At 36.7% G+C, this 19,311-nt stretch overlaps 1 protein-coding gene across 5 annotated transcripts in view; it reads left to right on the top strand.

Moving 5' to 3' along the window:
• The first annotated feature begins 189 nt into the window (after positions 1-189).
• The window catches only part of LOC139133259 (transient receptor potential cation channel subfamily V member 3-like), a 50,624-nt gene continuing 31,502 nt past the window's right edge, over positions 190-19,311 (top strand). For 2 of the 5 annotated variants that reach the window (XM_070699781.1, XM_070699778.1), the window contains exons 1-6: positions 195-331; positions 6,102-6,426; positions 8,047-8,058; positions 16,063-16,268; positions 16,836-16,989; positions 18,116-18,277. In XM_070699781.1, coding sequence (XP_070555882.1) covers positions 6,114-6,426; positions 8,047-8,058; positions 16,063-16,268; positions 16,836-16,989; positions 18,116-18,277 — 847 coding nt within the window. In that variant the 5' untranslated portion in view covers positions 195-331; positions 6,102-6,113. Of the gene's footprint in view, positions 332-6,101; positions 6,427-8,046; positions 8,059-8,653; positions 8,801-16,053; positions 16,269-16,835; positions 16,990-18,115; positions 18,278-19,311 lie in introns of those variants that run through there. The other 3 variants (XM_070699779.1, XM_070699780.1, XM_070699782.1) reach the window with 3 other exon arrangements.

The following is a 19,311-nucleotide window of genomic DNA, read 5'->3' as shown; positions in this document are numbered from 1 at the left end:
ATATTTGCAAATCTCTCAATTAACCCCATGAAGTGCGGATAAAATGTACCAAGATCTAACCAAAATGATTCTTAGTTACATTATAAGATCTATAATGTCACTTTACATTATAAATGGCACCGTTTCACTTTTATTTACCTGTGTATAGCAACAATGCAAATGAGCTGAGCTATTTGCATAATCAGACGCACAGAGGGACAGATTGCAAAGGAGCCAGGAGAGAGACGGTTTGTTTCAGACGGAGAGTGATTTTCTACTGCTTCGTTGAATAATCAAGGGATGAACTTCACCAAAGTCTAGCTATCACGCCAGGGTTCTAACCGAAGGATCGGTACGTAAAATCGGTTATTTTCACACGGCACATTGTAATGTTTTGATAGTGTTCGTGACCATGGCCAAGTTAGCAGCATGGCCGTAATGATTAACTTATCGACTTGCCCCTAAGTTCTACTATATTCTTGATCATTATGTACCCCACAGAAGCCTTTCGAAGGCAGTCCCAGACGAACATGTCGACTAAATCAAGTGACTTTCCTCAGAAACTCCAATCCAAGTGGTTGTCAAATACATGTGTGTGAAATCCATTGATTTCTTGCTTGGTCCAATGAGCCAGTGTGTCTCTCTCGATGGCGACTATCTTGCTTCATAAATGATAAATCATATCAGTTATGACTAATGCCCCACGTTGTTATTGCTCGTGATGTAACATTTACATAGAGCTACTGATAATGAGGACATCCAGGGAAAGTTAGTTGTGGATCAATATTTATAAATGATTGGGGGGGGGGGGGGGGGTAGCTGCAATAATTGTAGCCTTGGTTGGCCGTGGGGCTTGGGCTTCTGTCGTGCGGCTCGTGCCTTGCCCCAACCAAGGCACGAGCCGCACGACAGAAGCCCAAGCCCCACGGCCAACCAAGGCTACAATTATTGCAGCTAGGGGGGGGGGGGGGTGGCACTTACAATTACATCCGAACTTCAAGTTTTTTAAAGTCTGCTAGCCATGATATTGTCGACATGTGTAAATATGCAAATCTCAATTGCCCATATCTGGTAACAAGATCACTTCATCCCCAGTATTCAAAATTATTAAAATTCCTTAATTACTGAATTACGACTATCCTTGTGGTGTGATCTTTATGAAAAAACAGTCAAAATTTAACCACGGTCCCTCCATCATGGAGGGACTGTGATTGAACCCATTTATTATTCTTATAAGGGATTACTACTATAATACTAGGCTGTTGAATACCCTACAGGGCACAGTTGCTTTAGGTTTGATACAGGGCAAAGACCCTGGCAAACATTAGTCATATTTCTAATGCTTACAGAGGCCTTCACTGTTTATCGAACCACAAGTTACTGTGCTACAATGCAGCTGATGATCATGTGTTGAATGCTTCATGAGCTAAACAATAGGATGAACCCTGTCCTACTGTCTATGATAAAGGTAACTGGCAAACGTAACTGGCAGGTGCAGTACAAAAATTGATACTGACGTACTAGATACATGTAGCTTGTATAGAAAAATAGTGTTTTGGCAGCTACTGAACAATTAGGAATAATTAGGACCTGTAGGCAGTCTAGAGGCAATTTTGTCACCTAAATTGGATCATAGAGGTTTCTACCTCCATGATTAGATAGACATAAATGGTAAATGAAAAGAAAGTTTAAGTACAGAAAACTTCTGCCGATTTTATCAAAAACTTCCAAAGAAATATGCATTAATGAATAACATCCATCATGGAAGTAAGAAACTCAAGATTAATGCTTAGCAAACTTTAATGAGAATCTTACCGTTTCTTTACAGAAAAAGGTTTCAAAATGAAACTAACATCTGAAGGGGTACTATAGCTACATGTATATCATACAATGGATGCAATTGATTTGTCCTCAGCCCCTGTAAACATGAACCTTGATAAAATTTATCCTTATGTGAATCAAGACAGCTACACAGCTACGTACACATCTACTGCAGCTTTGGTACTTTGCTACCAGTATATGTACATGTACTGCTACATGTGTACCACTGTAGTAATACATAGTAGCATTATAGTACGTGTATTACATGTACATACATGTATACAATGACTTGCTGCCAGGCTGCGTAAATTGGTATCCTATTTTTGTACAAAGTACATTTTGTACATGTACGGTACAGATCGAGGACATTTTCTGATTTAATAGGTTACTGTAGGTCATAAACCCAGAAGTCTTTGTCAAGGGCCTGTGGTTTACCTTTTGTCCAGTATCTCCACTCCGTCTTTTGGCCTTCAGAGTATGGATGAAGGTCAAAAGACAGAGTCAAGATACTAGGCAAGTTTACCCTTGGCTGGTACTGAGCTAACCCAATGAGGGACTTACTGAGACAGTACTAGTAGTAAGCACTGGGTACATGTAGATTCTATATTACCATGGAAAACAGAAGAACTGTACCAGAACCAAGTTTGAAGGTCATTGACTCAAGTTTTACTGGTGTTATAATAAAATTGCATAGACAAGCATGAAAGTGATCAGAACTAGCAAGGGTCAAAATGTCTGGATTAAACATACCATACCGATTACCCAGTACTTGAATTTATGCCTGTACCATAAAACAGTGAACGATAGCAAAACAATACTGAAGTAGGGATATACATGTATATAAGTCGCAATTTGGGTATAAGTTATTATCAGTGTATCATAGCAACCCGCAATACAAACTGCTACTGAGAGTGATGTCCAACTTTGAGCATTACAAGAATTTGACTCCAGAACAACGCTTGCAGGTTTCTGCAAATGTGAAAAAAGATGTACAGAAAATGTAGTCTAGTGTAGGTCAATCTTAAATTACGTGAATGGGAATTGGTGCATGTTGATATTTGTCAGCTAGCCAAATGAATATTATACATGTACGCGTTTCAATGAAACATTTTTTAAATGTCAATGAAAGTGTGAACACAAATTACTTACAATTTTTTATTCATAAATGAATGTGTTCATGATAATCTCTCTAAATGTATGGAACAAATTTTAATTCAGATCAGAGCCTACACACAATAGCTTGTAAATTGGTGCGTAAAGCATGGAAGCTTTGTTCATATGTGTGCAGATCTGTTCCAGATGAGGCTGTATTGAACTTTCAAGTTTCTGAACAACAATCAATATAGGGATAGCATTTGACAACATAGTGTAAACTGTGACTATTCATGTAATTTGTTATTGAATTCCAGTGTAACTATAATGCAGTACTGGGCAGTGCTTCAGCACAGTCCCTCCGTGGCTTTAGAAATGCCACACTTGTATTGAACAGCTCTAGCTAGCTTACGACTGTAATCCTTTCATTTCCAAATTTTCCTGCAACCCTATAGTCTGGTATGGCAACATACATGTACATGTAGCAAACAATAAGGCTTTGGGAACATTTTTAGGAATCTCTTTACAGCGGCAAATATGAGGGAAGTAGGGAAGGGATCATGGGGAAACCAGTTTCGTACCCATTTTTACCTACCGTATATGAATAGACTTGCCCTTGGAAGTCTATGGGCTGTATTATTTCGTCATAAAATGCAATTCAGCAAAATTTGTCTCCATCGATTGAATGTTGTATTATATTGTATTGTGAACCGATTGAGTTTGTTCAGATTGGTTTGATCACAGAATAGCTATGCAGTCTCACAGGCAAGCACTAACATACACCTGGCCAATACGAAGCATGAGCTAAAAATGATTAATACAAATAGAAGACAGGGATCGAATGATACAATTAGTTGGACAAATTTATTGAAACATCAAAACAAAGCCTAAGGACTGATGGGCTACTGTACTTGTATATGATTTGTCTGGTGACTGAACTACATACATGTAGCAGACAATAAGGTTGACACCAAATCTTGAGTGCTGAAAAGGGTTTATTCGCTAGGTTTAGAGGAGAATGGAGTTGAATTGTATTATCTTTTAGAAATAAGTAAAATGTAGAATTCTCAGTATATTTGCTGAGGGTGATCTTGGTAACAGAGTGGGTTCCCAGTAGTGAGCAAAGAATAGATCTGAGCAAATTCTACTTGACCCTGTTCTCATAATCGTTGTTGTTTACTCACTCAGCACACAGTTCACAACAATGAAGGAATGTGATATACTCATGTAAATATGTTTTGTGCACGAAATTAAATTTTCATAAGCAACCATCTTATTGATATTAATAATTCTCAAATTGTGACTCTCAAAAGAGAACACCCCCCAACGTAGTGCTTTTTTCCAAAATTTCTCCTGAAACTACGCATTTAAATTACCTGATCAACCAGGGTTATTTCCATTCAGGTGGAATCTGACGGAAGGTTAATTGCCTTTGACAGTCCTCATGCAGCATACATGTACCTATATCTCTTACCATCACAATATAATGCAAATTTGAAGAAGCTCTTTTGAAGATTTCTTTGACATCAATCCAAATGTGGTGTTCTTTTACTAACCTGTTTACCCCAATTCCCTGTGTAAACAGATCGACATAATAACTGATTTTGGACAAACAACGGTGTTGAAATACTTTTTGGGCAGCGGCTTTAACAGTACATGTATGAATCTATGGTATACATTTTCACAGTACTGGGGTTATGTATTTCTGTATTAATCATAACTTTTTCTTCTCTTTTGTTTAGGGGTGGTAATTGGGTAAATGTAATATTTAGGGCTCCCAGTCATTTTTACAGTGGTTTGCGTTGAACCATTGACGATACAGGAACCAGACATGTACACGTACCGTACATGTACATGTACTGTCTAAATTGAGGAGTTGCCAACACTGTCAGGTCAACTATCAGTCGATCAGAGAGAAATCTACACAAAATGAAACATTGTCTGGAAGGAGGCCAGCCATAGTGTAAACAACATCACCAGATCTGCACAAACAGTGTTCGCAAATGACGTGCTCTGGACAATAGGCGGGATGTTTGTGGATGTGTGGTGCTGTTTGACCACAAGTTAGTTACCTTCCAAGTTCCAAACGATGTTTCAACTTTTGCAGAGTTGATTTATTTGTACCATTCAGACTATAAAATTGTGCCAGAGTAGGCAACTCCTTAATTTAGACAGTATATGTTTAGTTCCCGTATTGCCAATGGTTCACAGCAAACCACTGTACATGTATACTAGGGGGGGGTTCCCCTTTGCATAAATTTAATCACATTAGGGAACAGCAGAATATTACCATGGTTACCAAATCATTTACCAATGCTCTCCCCACCTCAACAATAAACACTTCTCTAGACTAGGACATTTATCGGTAACATTGCAACAAGCCCACATTTATGTATTGGATGGGATATTTTTTGATGAGTTCTGCTGTTGTGTCAGTTTGTCAACATATTCTACACAAATAAAATCATCTAGTACTAGGTACATGGTTGTAATTCTGCATACAGAGATTCTTGACCAAGAGTTGAAAATATCCATACATGTATGTATTCTCCTCCCCCGGGTGCAGGTGACATGGAACATACATTGTAGAAGCCACACCATACATGTATCTAGTACTAGCCATAGTCTTCACATATTTTGGTTGCAGATGTTCTATGGTGTTTCTGCATTGATTATTAATCTCCAATAGACTCAGTCTCAGTTAAGTAAGGGGCCGTCGATAATAAAAGCTGATGCACAAGAAACGTAATTCCTTCGTTTTACTTCAGACCCCTACCCTCTCAAAACGAAAGTTCTTATGCGAAATCAATTTCGTATTATGATGCTGTTTCTGACAAACCCACACGCATACATGTATCTCCGATCCGTATGTCCACGAAAAAATACCGGAAGTGCACAGTAATTAATAATCCTCCACTTTATGTGTTTCACTTTTTAAGACAGAACATTTTAATGTATTTTGCGTGTAGGAAAATGTTTCACATACATGTTTCACGTTGAAAAAGCATTCAAGTTTTTATTTCACATTTATATCTTTTCGTTGTCTTTTCTGTCTCTGTATTTTGTGGTCATTCTGTTCGCAATGAACACGAAGGTAGCATTGCGTTCTCGCTGCAAAGTTGCACTTCGAAAACAAAAGACGAAAATCCTTATTATCAACTGCCCCTAAGTCATTTCAATGTGAATAAGAACATTTTTTCTTTCTTTAGGAAACATAAAAAATGGATTCTTCAGACCCGCACAAGAAGGGTGACAGAAAGAAGTCCCGACGGAAGAGAGTCCACCCCAACAACACCATGGATGGCCTTGACAGTGAAACTGAAAACTCCCAATACGAACTCAAAGAAAAACCCAAAACTAACAATGCATTGTGGGTAACCGAGTCCAGTAAATTTAAAACCCCAGCGATTCAGGAGAAGAACAACGCAGGGCAGAAAGTCGGTGAGGCTGTGGTCCTCATGAATAATGTCAGGAAAGCTGGTGAGAAATTCAAGAACCTGAAAACCAAAAGACGCAAGGATTTCAGCGCAGATGGTTAGTAATTGTAAAATTGTATTTTGTACTCCGTCTTTATGGCGTTTTACTTTATTTCATTTTATTTTACTGATAACAACGAAACAAAAGAACAAAGAATGCAAAGACGGAAGCATTTCAGGACAAAGATTTGAAATGCATGACAAAGGCACACCACTTTTCTATTTGTATTTTGTGAAGGTTCTCTTAGAATACAAGAGTTTTCCATCGTGTTGACAGATTCTACGTCAGATTAAACACCGTGATGTGAGGAAATGAGTTTTAATTCTTACACTTAAAAATATGAAAAAGGTCTGAGGATGTACAATGTAGTTTATGGCAGTGAACAATATTCTGCATGTAGTTCACAAAACTTCATAAAGCTGCTCATCAACTGCATTCCAAAAGTGACCTGTAGTGTTGTAGGCTATTTTCTATGTTACTGAGGCAATTTTCTCTCAGTTACATATTACTATGCATAGCTCATGATCTTCTGAATATACTGTACATACTGGTACGTCTGATAGAGTACACAAAATATACCAAATTCGTACAATACTGTAGTATACTGTACTTTGCTGTGAACAGTCAAATTTAGTACATGGAGTATCCAAAATTTATAATGAGTCATCATTCATTATTTTCATGTTTCAAGCATTAAATGAACTATTGGCAGAGTTTTTGTTACAATGTAAGGGTGGTAAGATGGTTAATGTTACAGGGGTTCCCCAGTCATTTTACTAGGGTTTTCCCCTCGGTACATCAGTACAATCACATTGCAGAATAGCAGAAATGTTACTGGAGTTCCCAAATCAGTTTACCGGAATTCCCCTCGTTGTTGTTAGTGCAATCATATCTGGGGACAGGAGAAATCTACCACGGTTCCCAAATCATTTTACCAATATTCCCCAACATGAGCCAAAAACACCGGTTGGAAGTTTGACGTTGTCACAATGATCGATGCACTCTAAAACATCGTTATTTAGGAGTGAAATTTTGAATGGATGTAAAAACAACTTCAAGGTTTGAAAATTTAAGCAATTACACAGATTGTAGATGCTGTGTCTTTCATGATCACCAAAAGTCATCCGTTGACAATTGATGAAACAGAGAATGAATTCTGTAATGTCGTGAAATGTTGCAGGGTCTTGATTTTGAAAGATCCGTGATATGATCTTAATATTGTTAAGCGAAAGATGGAGTTTGTCACAAGAATGGTATTCTACTTTCTAGTGCTGGTCTTTCATCATTCTTGTCTACTGGCTTATAATATTTTCCTTCTAGAAAGCTGAGTCACCATCATCTTCACACATTTCTTCTATTATCTAATTCAAAGCACTTCAGGTAGCCTGTCCGGTATCTATTCCAGTATTTTTGAGCAGAAATGCAGACTTGAATGGGGTTTTTGAATCATAGCAGAATGAGATAAAGTAAAATTTATGTTCATGTGACAGACCAATTTTGGTGTGCTTTTGAACTTCAATGATTTAATCACATCCAAGAATCCCAAAATTGAACCAAAATATTCTTTTGTTCTGTCTTGCATGCATGTCATAATTCTGTAATTTTTTTGTTTCCTTTTGCATGATTCCCTTGTCGTCTCCTTCCTTGATGCGGTAAAATGTATGTCACCACCACCAGCCCAATCAGCAGGTACCAACATTTTATTTCTTATTTAAGTTATTTCTATGCACATGTTTTTCCGTTCTTCCATATCACAACCAAATAATGCATGTGTTCATATTTCCCTGATGTCTGAATAATATCCTCAGTATAGTAAATAAGTCTATTGTTACAGTAATGGTTATGCTTCATTAACAATTGAATTAAAACAAGTTTATAGAAACAACCCATGGACAAGCAAGTACGATTCTAATTAGCCTAGATTCTTTCCGTCCTAATTAATAATGACGTCAAATATGTTAATTGTGTTGACACTGCAGCTCTGCCCAACCAAGTCATAGGCCAATCATGAGAGGGTCATTTTCAGTGATTGACTTTGAAAGGGACGCTGGTGACATCATGGTCTCAGTTGGTGACCATTGACATTCAAATGAGCAGTTTTTACAACTCCAGCTCGAAATACTGCTCACGAGACTAGACGGTAGTGGGGACGGAGGTACGGAGGCAAGCGGACAGAAAGGATCTAGGCTAGATTCTAATAAACGTTTTCAAAGAATACAAAGCATTGTTTCTTTTCTAATATTCCGCCACTTAAAGATGTATTTGCAGTTCATGTTTCATTGTCGTATGGTGATTTCTGTGATGATTGACCTTTTGAACTCTGACCTGTGATAACTTATGACATCATCAGAGATATCTACTGGTATTTGGTCAGAACAGGGTCAAAGGGTTAAAGCCAGAGTTGTCATGGCACACTCCTTTTCAAAAACTGGTAGGTAGGTTTTAATGTGAGATTGGACGAAGCAACAACTGCACATGACTTTGGAATTATCAGCTTGTCCACAGTTTGTTTCACAGCATTGTATTTTTTTAAAACTAGCCGGTGTGACAGCAGGATTTTCTATTCAACCACAATGTGAAGTCAAAGTGAAGGTTATTTGATAAAATGTTGGCAATTTTTTTTACCATGAATAGAGTTGGACACAGACAGAGCAATTAGCTTTTTGCACAAATTGTACAGTCTGAGATGTTTGTATGATACATGTATGGTCTGTTTGGAACTCTGAATTCCATGTAACATACATGTGCAGTACTGGTTTGTTCTTTGAGTTGAGAACATTACATGTAAGACGTATACATGTATGTACATGTATGATTAGATAAGTCAACTATACAATGTATCCAGCTTAGAACAATTTTATCGCAATAGTCATCTATAACCAAACCAAACCAGGTTCAATCCTCTACATGTATATAGGTTTGCAAGTACCAATGCAATCCTATGAAAAAGGAGTGAAACCAGTTAGACCATTCTCAAACCACATATGTACTGTAGATTTGGACTTTTCTTATCCTGTTTACAAGCATATACAGCTTGGTTGTATAGGTTGAATTGAAGAGAAGGCTACATTTAAGCAATGTTCTTTAAATTAATATTAATGTTTTTTTCAATGAAATTTGAGTGTGCTCTGTAACTTTCATTAACACAATCAACTGCTGGGGAGTTCAAGCCTTTCCACAAACACTTTCCACAAACACACTATAATGTGGTAGTCACGATGCACACCAGTACATGTTTGTAAGTCTGTGGTTGCTCTGCAAAAATATAGATTTGAAGGGTTTGATATTTTACTGTCAATCAATGTAATGTAACTCCCAAAAACTCACCTAAACTAAGAATTCGTGTTAGCTTTATTAGTAATATCAAATCAAGAAGTTGTGAACTATGATATCACAGGGACGCACACAAATCATCAATGTTTTTGAAAGCCATTAAACCTCCAATGAGTTGCAATTCACCAAGAAAAACTGGAAGAAAATGTATACAGCTATCTGAAAAGAAAAATTACCCAGTGTTGGTCAAAGTAATATTCTGTACATTAAATCAAGAATTTCCTTAATATGTAGTAAATTACCAGTCACATGTTTATGTTAATTTAAATTATAATTTTATTGAAAATGAAATGAATTTTTAAAAAAGTGAATTGAATGGAATCTATATCACATTGTCAAATTTGATACCATTTATTATTTTGAAAGCTTACATGTATAGTGCTAATTATTCGCCAAGAAATGCCGCAATAAGATTACTATAAGTATAGTGATGATGTTATTTCAAGTATTTGAGAAAAGTGTCTTATGGAAAAGTAGAAAGTACAATACAAATAGTGGATTTAGAAATGTACAGTTTCCTGGGTCATAACTTTATCCCAATATCTTTACTTCAGCAACCACAGCCATACATGTATTGAATGACCTTATACCCTCACTAGTGTGAGAAACTAACATTCCAAAAAGTCAAAAAATATATAGTGTTATTTAAAACATTTTGATGTGAGATAATCCATTAAATTTAAATCTACTAAATTTTTTTCAATAATATGCTTGTTTCTAACTATAAATATTTACAAGTATACTTTGGTTTGACAAAAGTTTTATTTAGATTTAACAGTAATGGGACAAAAGCCGATAAACAGGAAATGTTCAAGTACTGTTTTGATAATATTTTGATTATAAATGGTGTTGCTACAGACTGAAAATGTAATGAAAATAATTTTAAGCTTGCAAAATCTGTCGTCAATATTGAGATGCCTGTTGATAAGATGTGTCTGTCTGATTAGGTTTCACTTTATCCGTGTCTGTGTATGAGTTTGAATTGCAATCGTTTTGAGTTTTGTGAGTTCAAATCCTACACAAAGTGACAGCATTTGAAGGTGACCAGTTTGCACTGCAAGTCAGCACCTTGTGATTCTGCCTTATTTTGTGTTTCATGCACAGGGGAATTAAGTAGTGTCTGAGAGAATTGAGTAATGTATGTTGGTTCCTGGAAATTAAAATAAGTTTCAAACAGTTATTTCTCGAAAAACCAAAACAACACATTAAGGTAGCTACATACATGTACCTTATAGAACCTTTCAGATTTTTATTGTTTTCTCAGTTATAGAAGTCCCAAATCCCGATAAAGTATATATTTTCTGAAAGCCCTGATATTGAAAAATCTAACCGTGCATAATACAATGTTTACAATGTAGTCACGTGACAAGTGTTTTGCTGAAATCGCTTTTTCCACCCTTAAATGAATACGCTGCATGATTTCCGGTTGAAATTTATGCATTGACAAGCCTTAGCAATACCCTTCAAATCTGTGGCTGCGATTTTTTCTCCGAGTCTCCATACAAATTATATGGCGCGACAATTACAATTCCTTGAAAAGCACCTTAGTCTAACACCTTTAATAGTGCATAACAAAAAAAGAAAGGCATATAAAGGAAATCCCAGACAGGGATTTGAAGGGTATTACCAAGGCTTGTCAATGCACAAATTTCAACCGTAGATCGTGCAGCGTGTTCGCTAAAAGGAAAAAAACGAGTTTTGGAAGGTTTAGCAAAACACTTGTCACGTGACTATTATGCAAATAATGACTGTGTACTGTGCACGGTCGGATTTCCCAAAATCAGGGATTTCAGAAAATATATACTTTATTGGGGTTTGGGACTTCTACATCTGAGAAAAAAAATTAAAATCTGAAAGTGTCTGTAAGGTACAATGTACGTAGCTACCTTAAAGGGCCTATGAAATGGTCTGACACACAAATGTTTGGACTGCTGTAGGGGCTTTTTATGCGGGTAATTTATTCACGCAGAATTCATTGGTACTAATTTGCATAACAATAGCGATTGCCCCTGCAATGCTTGGTGAGCATTGAGAAAAATATCGAAACACAGGAAATGTACGTAATTGAAGCCGCACCGGGACTTCAGTGCGTGATCCCAGGGGTCCCTCAAAAATGTTTCTAATACAAGCCGCGGCTTCAATTGGGAATTTTACGGTACTAGTGAACTTTTCATGCGATATGACATGTTCACTTCCATGGACATATTTTGCCCACGCCACGTTTGCTAGATAATAGACAAATTAAAGTGTGAAATTTGCACTTCCCTCAAATTCGGCCGGTCAACTTTTTTCAGCTTTTTGAACATGGCCCAATTTTCAAGTGTGTAAATTAAGTATTTCACACCTCCACTGATGATGATAGTGACAATGAGACAGTCCCTCTATTTGTACAGTATAGTGCCATGAGTTTATTTTGAGGACACCGTTTCAGTTTTGTTTATGGTCTGCTATTAGGGACCACTCTCTCCTGCTGTGCACTCCCTAATGCCAGCCGTATCTTACCTGTTGTAGACCTCATCGTAAAAATGGTAGATTTTGTCAGCTGTGTGAACTTTTGGTTAATATACCACATTGAATAACTTTTAATAGAGTTATCCCAATTCATATACATAAATGGGGAAAAGATCATTTCATTGACCCATGTACACAAATTTAAGAAACAAATACAGAATCGACAAAATGAAACTTTGAAAGCAAGAGCTTGGCAAACTTCCGATGTTTAGTAAGTGGACATATTCCTTTTTATAATACCGAAACCCTTGAAGAAATTTGTGATTTTCCTCATTGGATTGTGACGCTACCATTTTCCCTCAAAATGAACAGCAGTCAAGGTGAAGCACACAAGGGAAAGCCATGATGTGTTTTCATATTTAGAAGATCAGTGTTGACTTGTCAGTGTAAAAACCTCCCATGTTGAATTGAAGGAAAGTTTGATACACTAGTTTACAGCAAATGTTGGAAATACTTGAAAATCTCTGTTACTTTGTCATAAAACAGTGTACAGAAGATGTATATGTCCATATTTCATGTTATATAATTGCAGAGATGGAAATTCACCAATCTCTCTATGGGACAGGAACCTTTATATTTGCTCATTGTCTCAGAAACTGTCACCGACATGTTTGAAGGATGGTGTGCTTATATCACATCACGCTACACTTTACTCAAACGGGTGTGTAAGCACAGCTGTATGACAAGGTTATGCCGCTTGCTTTTGCAATCTAACCTAGCAACACTCGAACGCATGGTTGTACGATACAACATGCTGTGGTAATATTGCATGGCTATAGCTTGACGCTTGCAGAACATATTTGGTTAAATTTTTTTCATATTTCTTCCCTGTATCTGTATTGCCACCAATTCCTGTTTTTCCTACTGTCCTGTACTCCTACCAATCTCCATCACTATGGTTGCCTTGTTGTCTGTGTTTACCGATCAAACCAATGTCTCTATATCAGTAAGTACACTGTTCCTTTATTTTAACTATTTTTTTTTTCCACATCACCCTGCTCAAAATTTCATTTCATACGCTTTGCAGCTTTACTGATCTTCAGCTTATTTGCGGTAAATCGCTTTTCGCACTGACTCGCATTCAGAGTTGACAAAATACCAGCTGAACAGAAACAGATTTACTGTAACTTATATCAGAATTTTTGGTCGCTGGAAGAGAAAATTCCTATGATAAAGCTCTCATGAAATCATAAAGTAATGGTAAGTCGGTTTGAATGGAGACCAATAATTTCACAGTTACGGTGAGTTGTACAGTGTTTGTGTAAATTTACCTGAAAGAAACAAAACAATTTTTTTTGCAATCATTTTTTCGTGATTTTCACAAAAGAATTCAGTACAATGATTTTTGTTGCCAACGATCACCGGAATGTGGCTGGCAAATTTCCAAGTGGTGTTACACTACTGCGGATTTTTTAGAATTGTGTTCTACCAATACTTAGGGCAGATATGACACTCTGCACTGTACATCGGCAGTAATTTGTGGTAAAAATGGGTGTCAACTGCCCCTACAGCCATGACTGCAAGGTGGGACCCACTATGGCATTTTTACCTGTGAAGCTGCAGTTAGTACAATTCTGCCTAAAAATGACTCTCGTAGTTCTTTGAAAACAATTTTCATTACTAGTTCAGATGAGTTCTCTTAAAATGTTGAATTACCGGTATATGGAAAACGGCAAACTATAAGAGATCATATAATCATCATATACAGTGACAGACAGTCAAATACGTACATATGTGCGTCACTACGAACATTCAATGACCTTTTACAGATTTACAATTGTAGCTTGCTTTTTGAATGGTACAGTACCACACCTTACACAGAGTGTCTTGTATTGGCTATGATTAGTCACCAGGTAACAGGGTTTTAAACCCTATAAACACTCTGTGACTTATTGATTTATGACCCAAATAGCAGAGTTTACAAAGTGTCAAATAAAGCCTGCCTCCTATTGGTGCTAGCTGTGGGATTTAGTCCGACCAGTGCTGGCCAACATTGTAATTTGCAAAGCATTATTAGAATCACATTTTCAATTAGAAACATTGAAATAGTATCTTAAAAAATCGGGAGCATTGACAATGTTAACAGACATTATCTATGAATTTCAGTTGCAGTGTGATGACCATCAAAAGTATTTGCCATGTAATAACAGAGATAAGACATATAAGTTCAGTCAATAAAAAGTTTACAGATGTCTATAGCTCCAGTTTTTGAGAAATGCTGTATTTTCTACCATTGAAACTACTAAAAAGGGTCAATATCTGACCTTTGATTTGTTTGATGTATAGTTTCCTGATAAACTTTGACACCATGTCACATACCATATATGTGTTTCTCAGTTCCATATTACCATAGACTGTTTCTAAGGTCTATGATATTACCTTTTAGAAATATCCAAACGTCAATTTCGTAAATAATTGTATTCAGATATGCAAAGTGCATTAATGAGAATTGTTTGATTGTCCAAATAAGCTTATCATGAGTCATTATCAACAGAGAATATTTATTCACCTAAAATTGAGCATTGCAAAAATAGCAGTGCAACGCAATTGTTTCTGTCTTTTATCCAATGGTTTTTTATTGCCTATATTTGTAATGTGAGCTTTGTAGCATAGAGTTTAAATTTTTGGGCATGTAAAATGTTTTGTAGTTAGCAAGTGTGAAAAACTAAAATTGCCTAGGTTGCCTTGGTACTAAATATGAAATTTAATCATCCAAGTGTACTACCACTCGTTTTAGGAGGCAGTGAGAGATAAATTGAGCAACAGTGGTGGAAAGCGCCCTCAAGAGCTGTATCAAAATTACTTTGTTTTTAAAAGCAAACCGAACAGTTATAAACGATTGCCATCATGCTACAGATAACCAGGCAAAATGTTAGACATTTAAGAAGATAAAGCTTAACAGTAACACTCATCAAGACTTAATCACAGGCTAGCAGTCGTCTGTATATCTGTCAAACCTGTTTAATTAATTTGAAAACAAACATCTATTTTATGTGTGAAAATTTATGAATACCAATAAGTGTCTATTGTTAAAGTTTCCAACATCGTGGTATATTTTGAAACATTTCTTGTATAGAAACATACCAACAATCATTTGAAGAAGAAATCAGTTTATGAGAGCTATTCATTATTTTTCTTACTGACTTTTTTTGACTGAACTAATATGGCCTCCAATTATTTTTGTCGCTGATACATGTACAAATGTAAGTGATCTCATGCAAGTGTTCAAATGCCAAATCCTTCGCAAAGCTTCCCTGTTAAGAAGCTGTCAGAAATTTTCCAAAAGTTGCGATGTAAAATCTTTCTACTAAAATTATGCTCTACATATCAAAGCCAAGCTGTGAGTATTGCAACATTCATGGATGTGCCTTCTCTTAGTTTTGTAAAAGTTGTAACCATAGTAACTAGAGCAGGCTGAATCATCTGCGTTCACCATAGTTTATTGATACCAAGATAAAGAATTTTTTGTTGATGTGAACATACCGTTGTTTCAAAAGATTACGTCTTTAGTTTAAATATGGTATATTTCCATGCTTCAACCAAAAGCGAAATGTACGGTAGTAGGTCAGGCATCTTCAGCCACAAACAAACAAATGCAAGTGTGGAATCCGTTTTGTCATTATTTTGATAAATTCCTCAGAATCTTCAATTTATATTTTTTAAATGTTAGGTATTGCTTCACGTTTTGACAAATGAGAGTACAGTGTTATCGTGCATCATACGGTATACATGAGGTGTCACAAACTACAGATGAGTACCTGTATACTGTTTCAGTTCAATGATAGGAGATGTGTTATCTGCTATATTATGAAGCATGTTGTACTTCTGTTGCAATTTTAGACAAAAAAGGAGCCAAGGGCCAGATTGATGAGTATGTTCCCAGCGACTACACAGCACAGAGCAACGCAAACAGAGCTCTCATCTCATATTTTGCATCCTTGGCCAAGTCTGACCATGAAGACGACACAATCGACCTGGAATTTGTGGAAACTTTGGTTGACAGCAAAGCGAACATCAATTGTACGGATAAACATGGACAGAGCATTCTGCACGAGGTGGGGTGAATCTTTCAAAAAGTTTGTTACTGAAGGGAAAAAATTTGCCTTGTTAGTGGTTTTTTTCATCAAATCAAGTTTTTAGCAATAACTGCAATTCTGTATGCCATACCTCAAAGTATGAATTTAGAAAAATGTCATCTGTTTTTCATTTATGTCTGTCAATGTATGATTTTGAAAGAAATGTTCAAATCTTGCGTTAGCAATCTTTCATGGTGAGAGTAGGATCTACATGTATGAAAGACTCGTAGTCAAAACAGCACCACATGTCCACACACATCCCTCTAACCTTCCAGAAGGCATCATTTTGCAAACGTTGTTTGTGCAGATCTGATGGTGAAGCTTTGACCAGGTCTGACTACCTTCCAGACAATGTTTCCACTTTCGCATAGTTGATTTCTTTATGATTGACGTTTATTACCGCTAGATGATACATGTACGTACACCTGACAGTGTTGGCAACTCATCAACTTAGACAGTATATTTAGTTCCCATATTGCCAATGGTTCAACGCAAACCACTGTATCCCTTATTGATGGCACCATCATGCTCTCTGCTCTTTACAAGGTTGCCAGGGTCTGGGAGACAGACGTTGCCGCATTTCTTATCGCTGAAAAAGGTGCCAACGTCAATCAGGGGGACGACTTTGGACGGACTCCGCTACACGTAGCAGCGGCCGTTGACTATCCTGAAATGGTTAATTGCCTCTTAGATAATGGAGGTAAGAAGTTATACATTTCACCCTTTCACCACTGTGGTTTTCCTTAACCTTTTCACTACAATGGTTTAACCCAAACCTATTGTTATCAATTGTAAATGGGGACCTGTTTACGGGCAATCAGGGTGAACAGGTTAAGATCTGTAGAATTTTTTGTTTCCTTATCAAAAACAGATGTATTAATATCAAGTACTTCTCAAAAACAAGATATAAGTTCCAGAGACCAGCTCTGGAACTGTTAGTTTTTGCTCACTTTCCTTCTTTCTTTCTTTCTTTCTTTCTTTCTTTCTTTCTCTCGTATTACTACCATAGAACATGCTACATACAAATTTTACCTTCATTACCCAGAATGCATTGTGACACGCTTATGACGTCATCGCTCAGCTCGGACGGGTTTTACGGGCATTTCTTGTTTGTTTATTGATTTTTTATTTTGCATTGCACAAATATCAAATTGCGTTCAGCTATTAATAATTCTTGCTTTCTTTCGCTTTGTTTTTTGTTGCTTTTTGATTTTTATTTTTCTCTAAATACTCGCCGTACGTGGCTATACTGTTACGTTATACACCTTCCTATGGTTTAGACTCACGCTGGTTTTCGCCTGAGTGCTCATGGGTTGATGAGATTAACAATGGCGGCAGATACGAACGCTTCCCTTGCATAGAGAGAGAAAAGTAGGCTTTGCGTAAGTTTACAGGCGTGGCTGGGCACATTGTGTACCTAGGTTAGGTGGGTGTGCTCGCTCTGGAACTTCGCTTTTGCTTGCAAATGCTTTCTAGTTTAGTTTTTTTGTTTCTTTTTGAACATACTGAAAATCACAGCACTCAAAGGGTTAAATTAATTACACTGTTTAATTTGTTACATTGTCAGGTAACTTAGTTGAAATGGTGACTATATGATTCTACAGCTGCGAAAGAGAATCCTTGTTTATGGCATTGTTTATAATGAGAAATGTATTTCATCAGTTTCTTGGCCTGTAGTGTGTAAAAGGTCTGAGTCGCAAGTAACTAGATTTTGAAATTTTTGCTTTGATAGGGTCTGGTATAGACATGAAGGCTGCACCTAAAAACATTTCACCAAGAGAACCATTCACTGAAACCCAATTTCTGTCTGTTTGTTTATCCTCCAGCCGACTTAGAAGCATTGACCAATGGAGAGGACCAGACTCCACTTCACTATGCTGCGAAAAACGATGCATGTCATTCGCTAAGAGCACTCATAAAACGTGGAGCTAATCTTCACGCCAATGATTTTAAGAAAAGAAGTCCATTGCAAGTGGCGGCAGAAGGAGGTAAAGTGCGGAGACTCCTATATACTCCAACTGAACTTCTGTAATATGTCATCAGAGCTGCAATTAAGGTAGAACGCACCTCGGGGATAGACATTCGGACTCTCAAACTTATACAATGCTCTTCTGATATATCACATGTTGGGGTTCATTTTCAAGCTCTTGGTGAAAGAAAACTTTTCACCGGCTTAGTTTTTCGAAATTCGAAAATTTTTATTTTTCTCCATAGAGTTACCATAGGGATGGCGGCCATTTTGAATTTCTAATATCGGTAAATCTTAGGTAATTTGTTTCTCTAGTACCAAAATTTGCATGGTGACCCCCTTTTTTTATTCTTGATTGTGAAAGAGAATGATTGAAAGATTCCTTGAGGAAAGTTAGAGCAAAAGTTTAAGTCTTTCACTTTCGAGGTGCGTACTACCTTAAGTGTAGTTTTACTTTTTCTTCTGTGAATGTTTTATATACTATGTAGTTCCATCGGAGCTTTTGACGGATGTCGATTTCCAGGTGTATGTTCGTGATGAATGAGATCCTCTGCAAGGAAGGGATAAAAGCGACTGGCACTCTCAGGCCGAGTGTTGCAGTTTTTCCCACCAAAATTATAGTGCAACAGTTTACCAAATTTCGAATTTTTCTGTAATTTTTTTGACAATTTTGGTGCAAATGAACCTCACATTTTATTGGCTTCAGATTTTTAGCAAAATTTTAGCAAAATTTAGAAAAAAATTGACTGGTGTATATTTTGATATAGGTGAAAAAAATTAACTTGATCACTGCTCAAAGGGTTAAATCTGTAGTGAGACAATTTAGGTTGTATACTAATGAGAATACAATCCAAGTTATTAGGTCATGTTTCAAAATTCCAGTGTTTAGTTTGACAAATGTTTGAACTTTTTCAGTGGTATTTTTTATCTTGGTATAAATAAGGCTAGTGGACTGTTTGAATTTTCATCAGTTTTGTCTTGTTATGTTACAGTTTATGGTTTCCATGTTGTTAGTTTAAATCATATGATTGTTTCAGTGTTGAAGGTTGTTTA

This window comes from Ptychodera flava, chromosome 5 (assembly GCF_041260155.1).
Source record: "Ptychodera flava strain L36383 chromosome 5, AS_Pfla_20210202, whole genome shotgun sequence".
In the NCBI taxonomy this organism is placed as follows: domain Eukaryota; kingdom Metazoa; phylum Hemichordata; class Enteropneusta; family Ptychoderidae; genus Ptychodera; species Ptychodera flava.
Note: the sequence above shows the minus strand (reverse complement) of the source record. Positions and strands in the feature narration are given on the sequence as shown.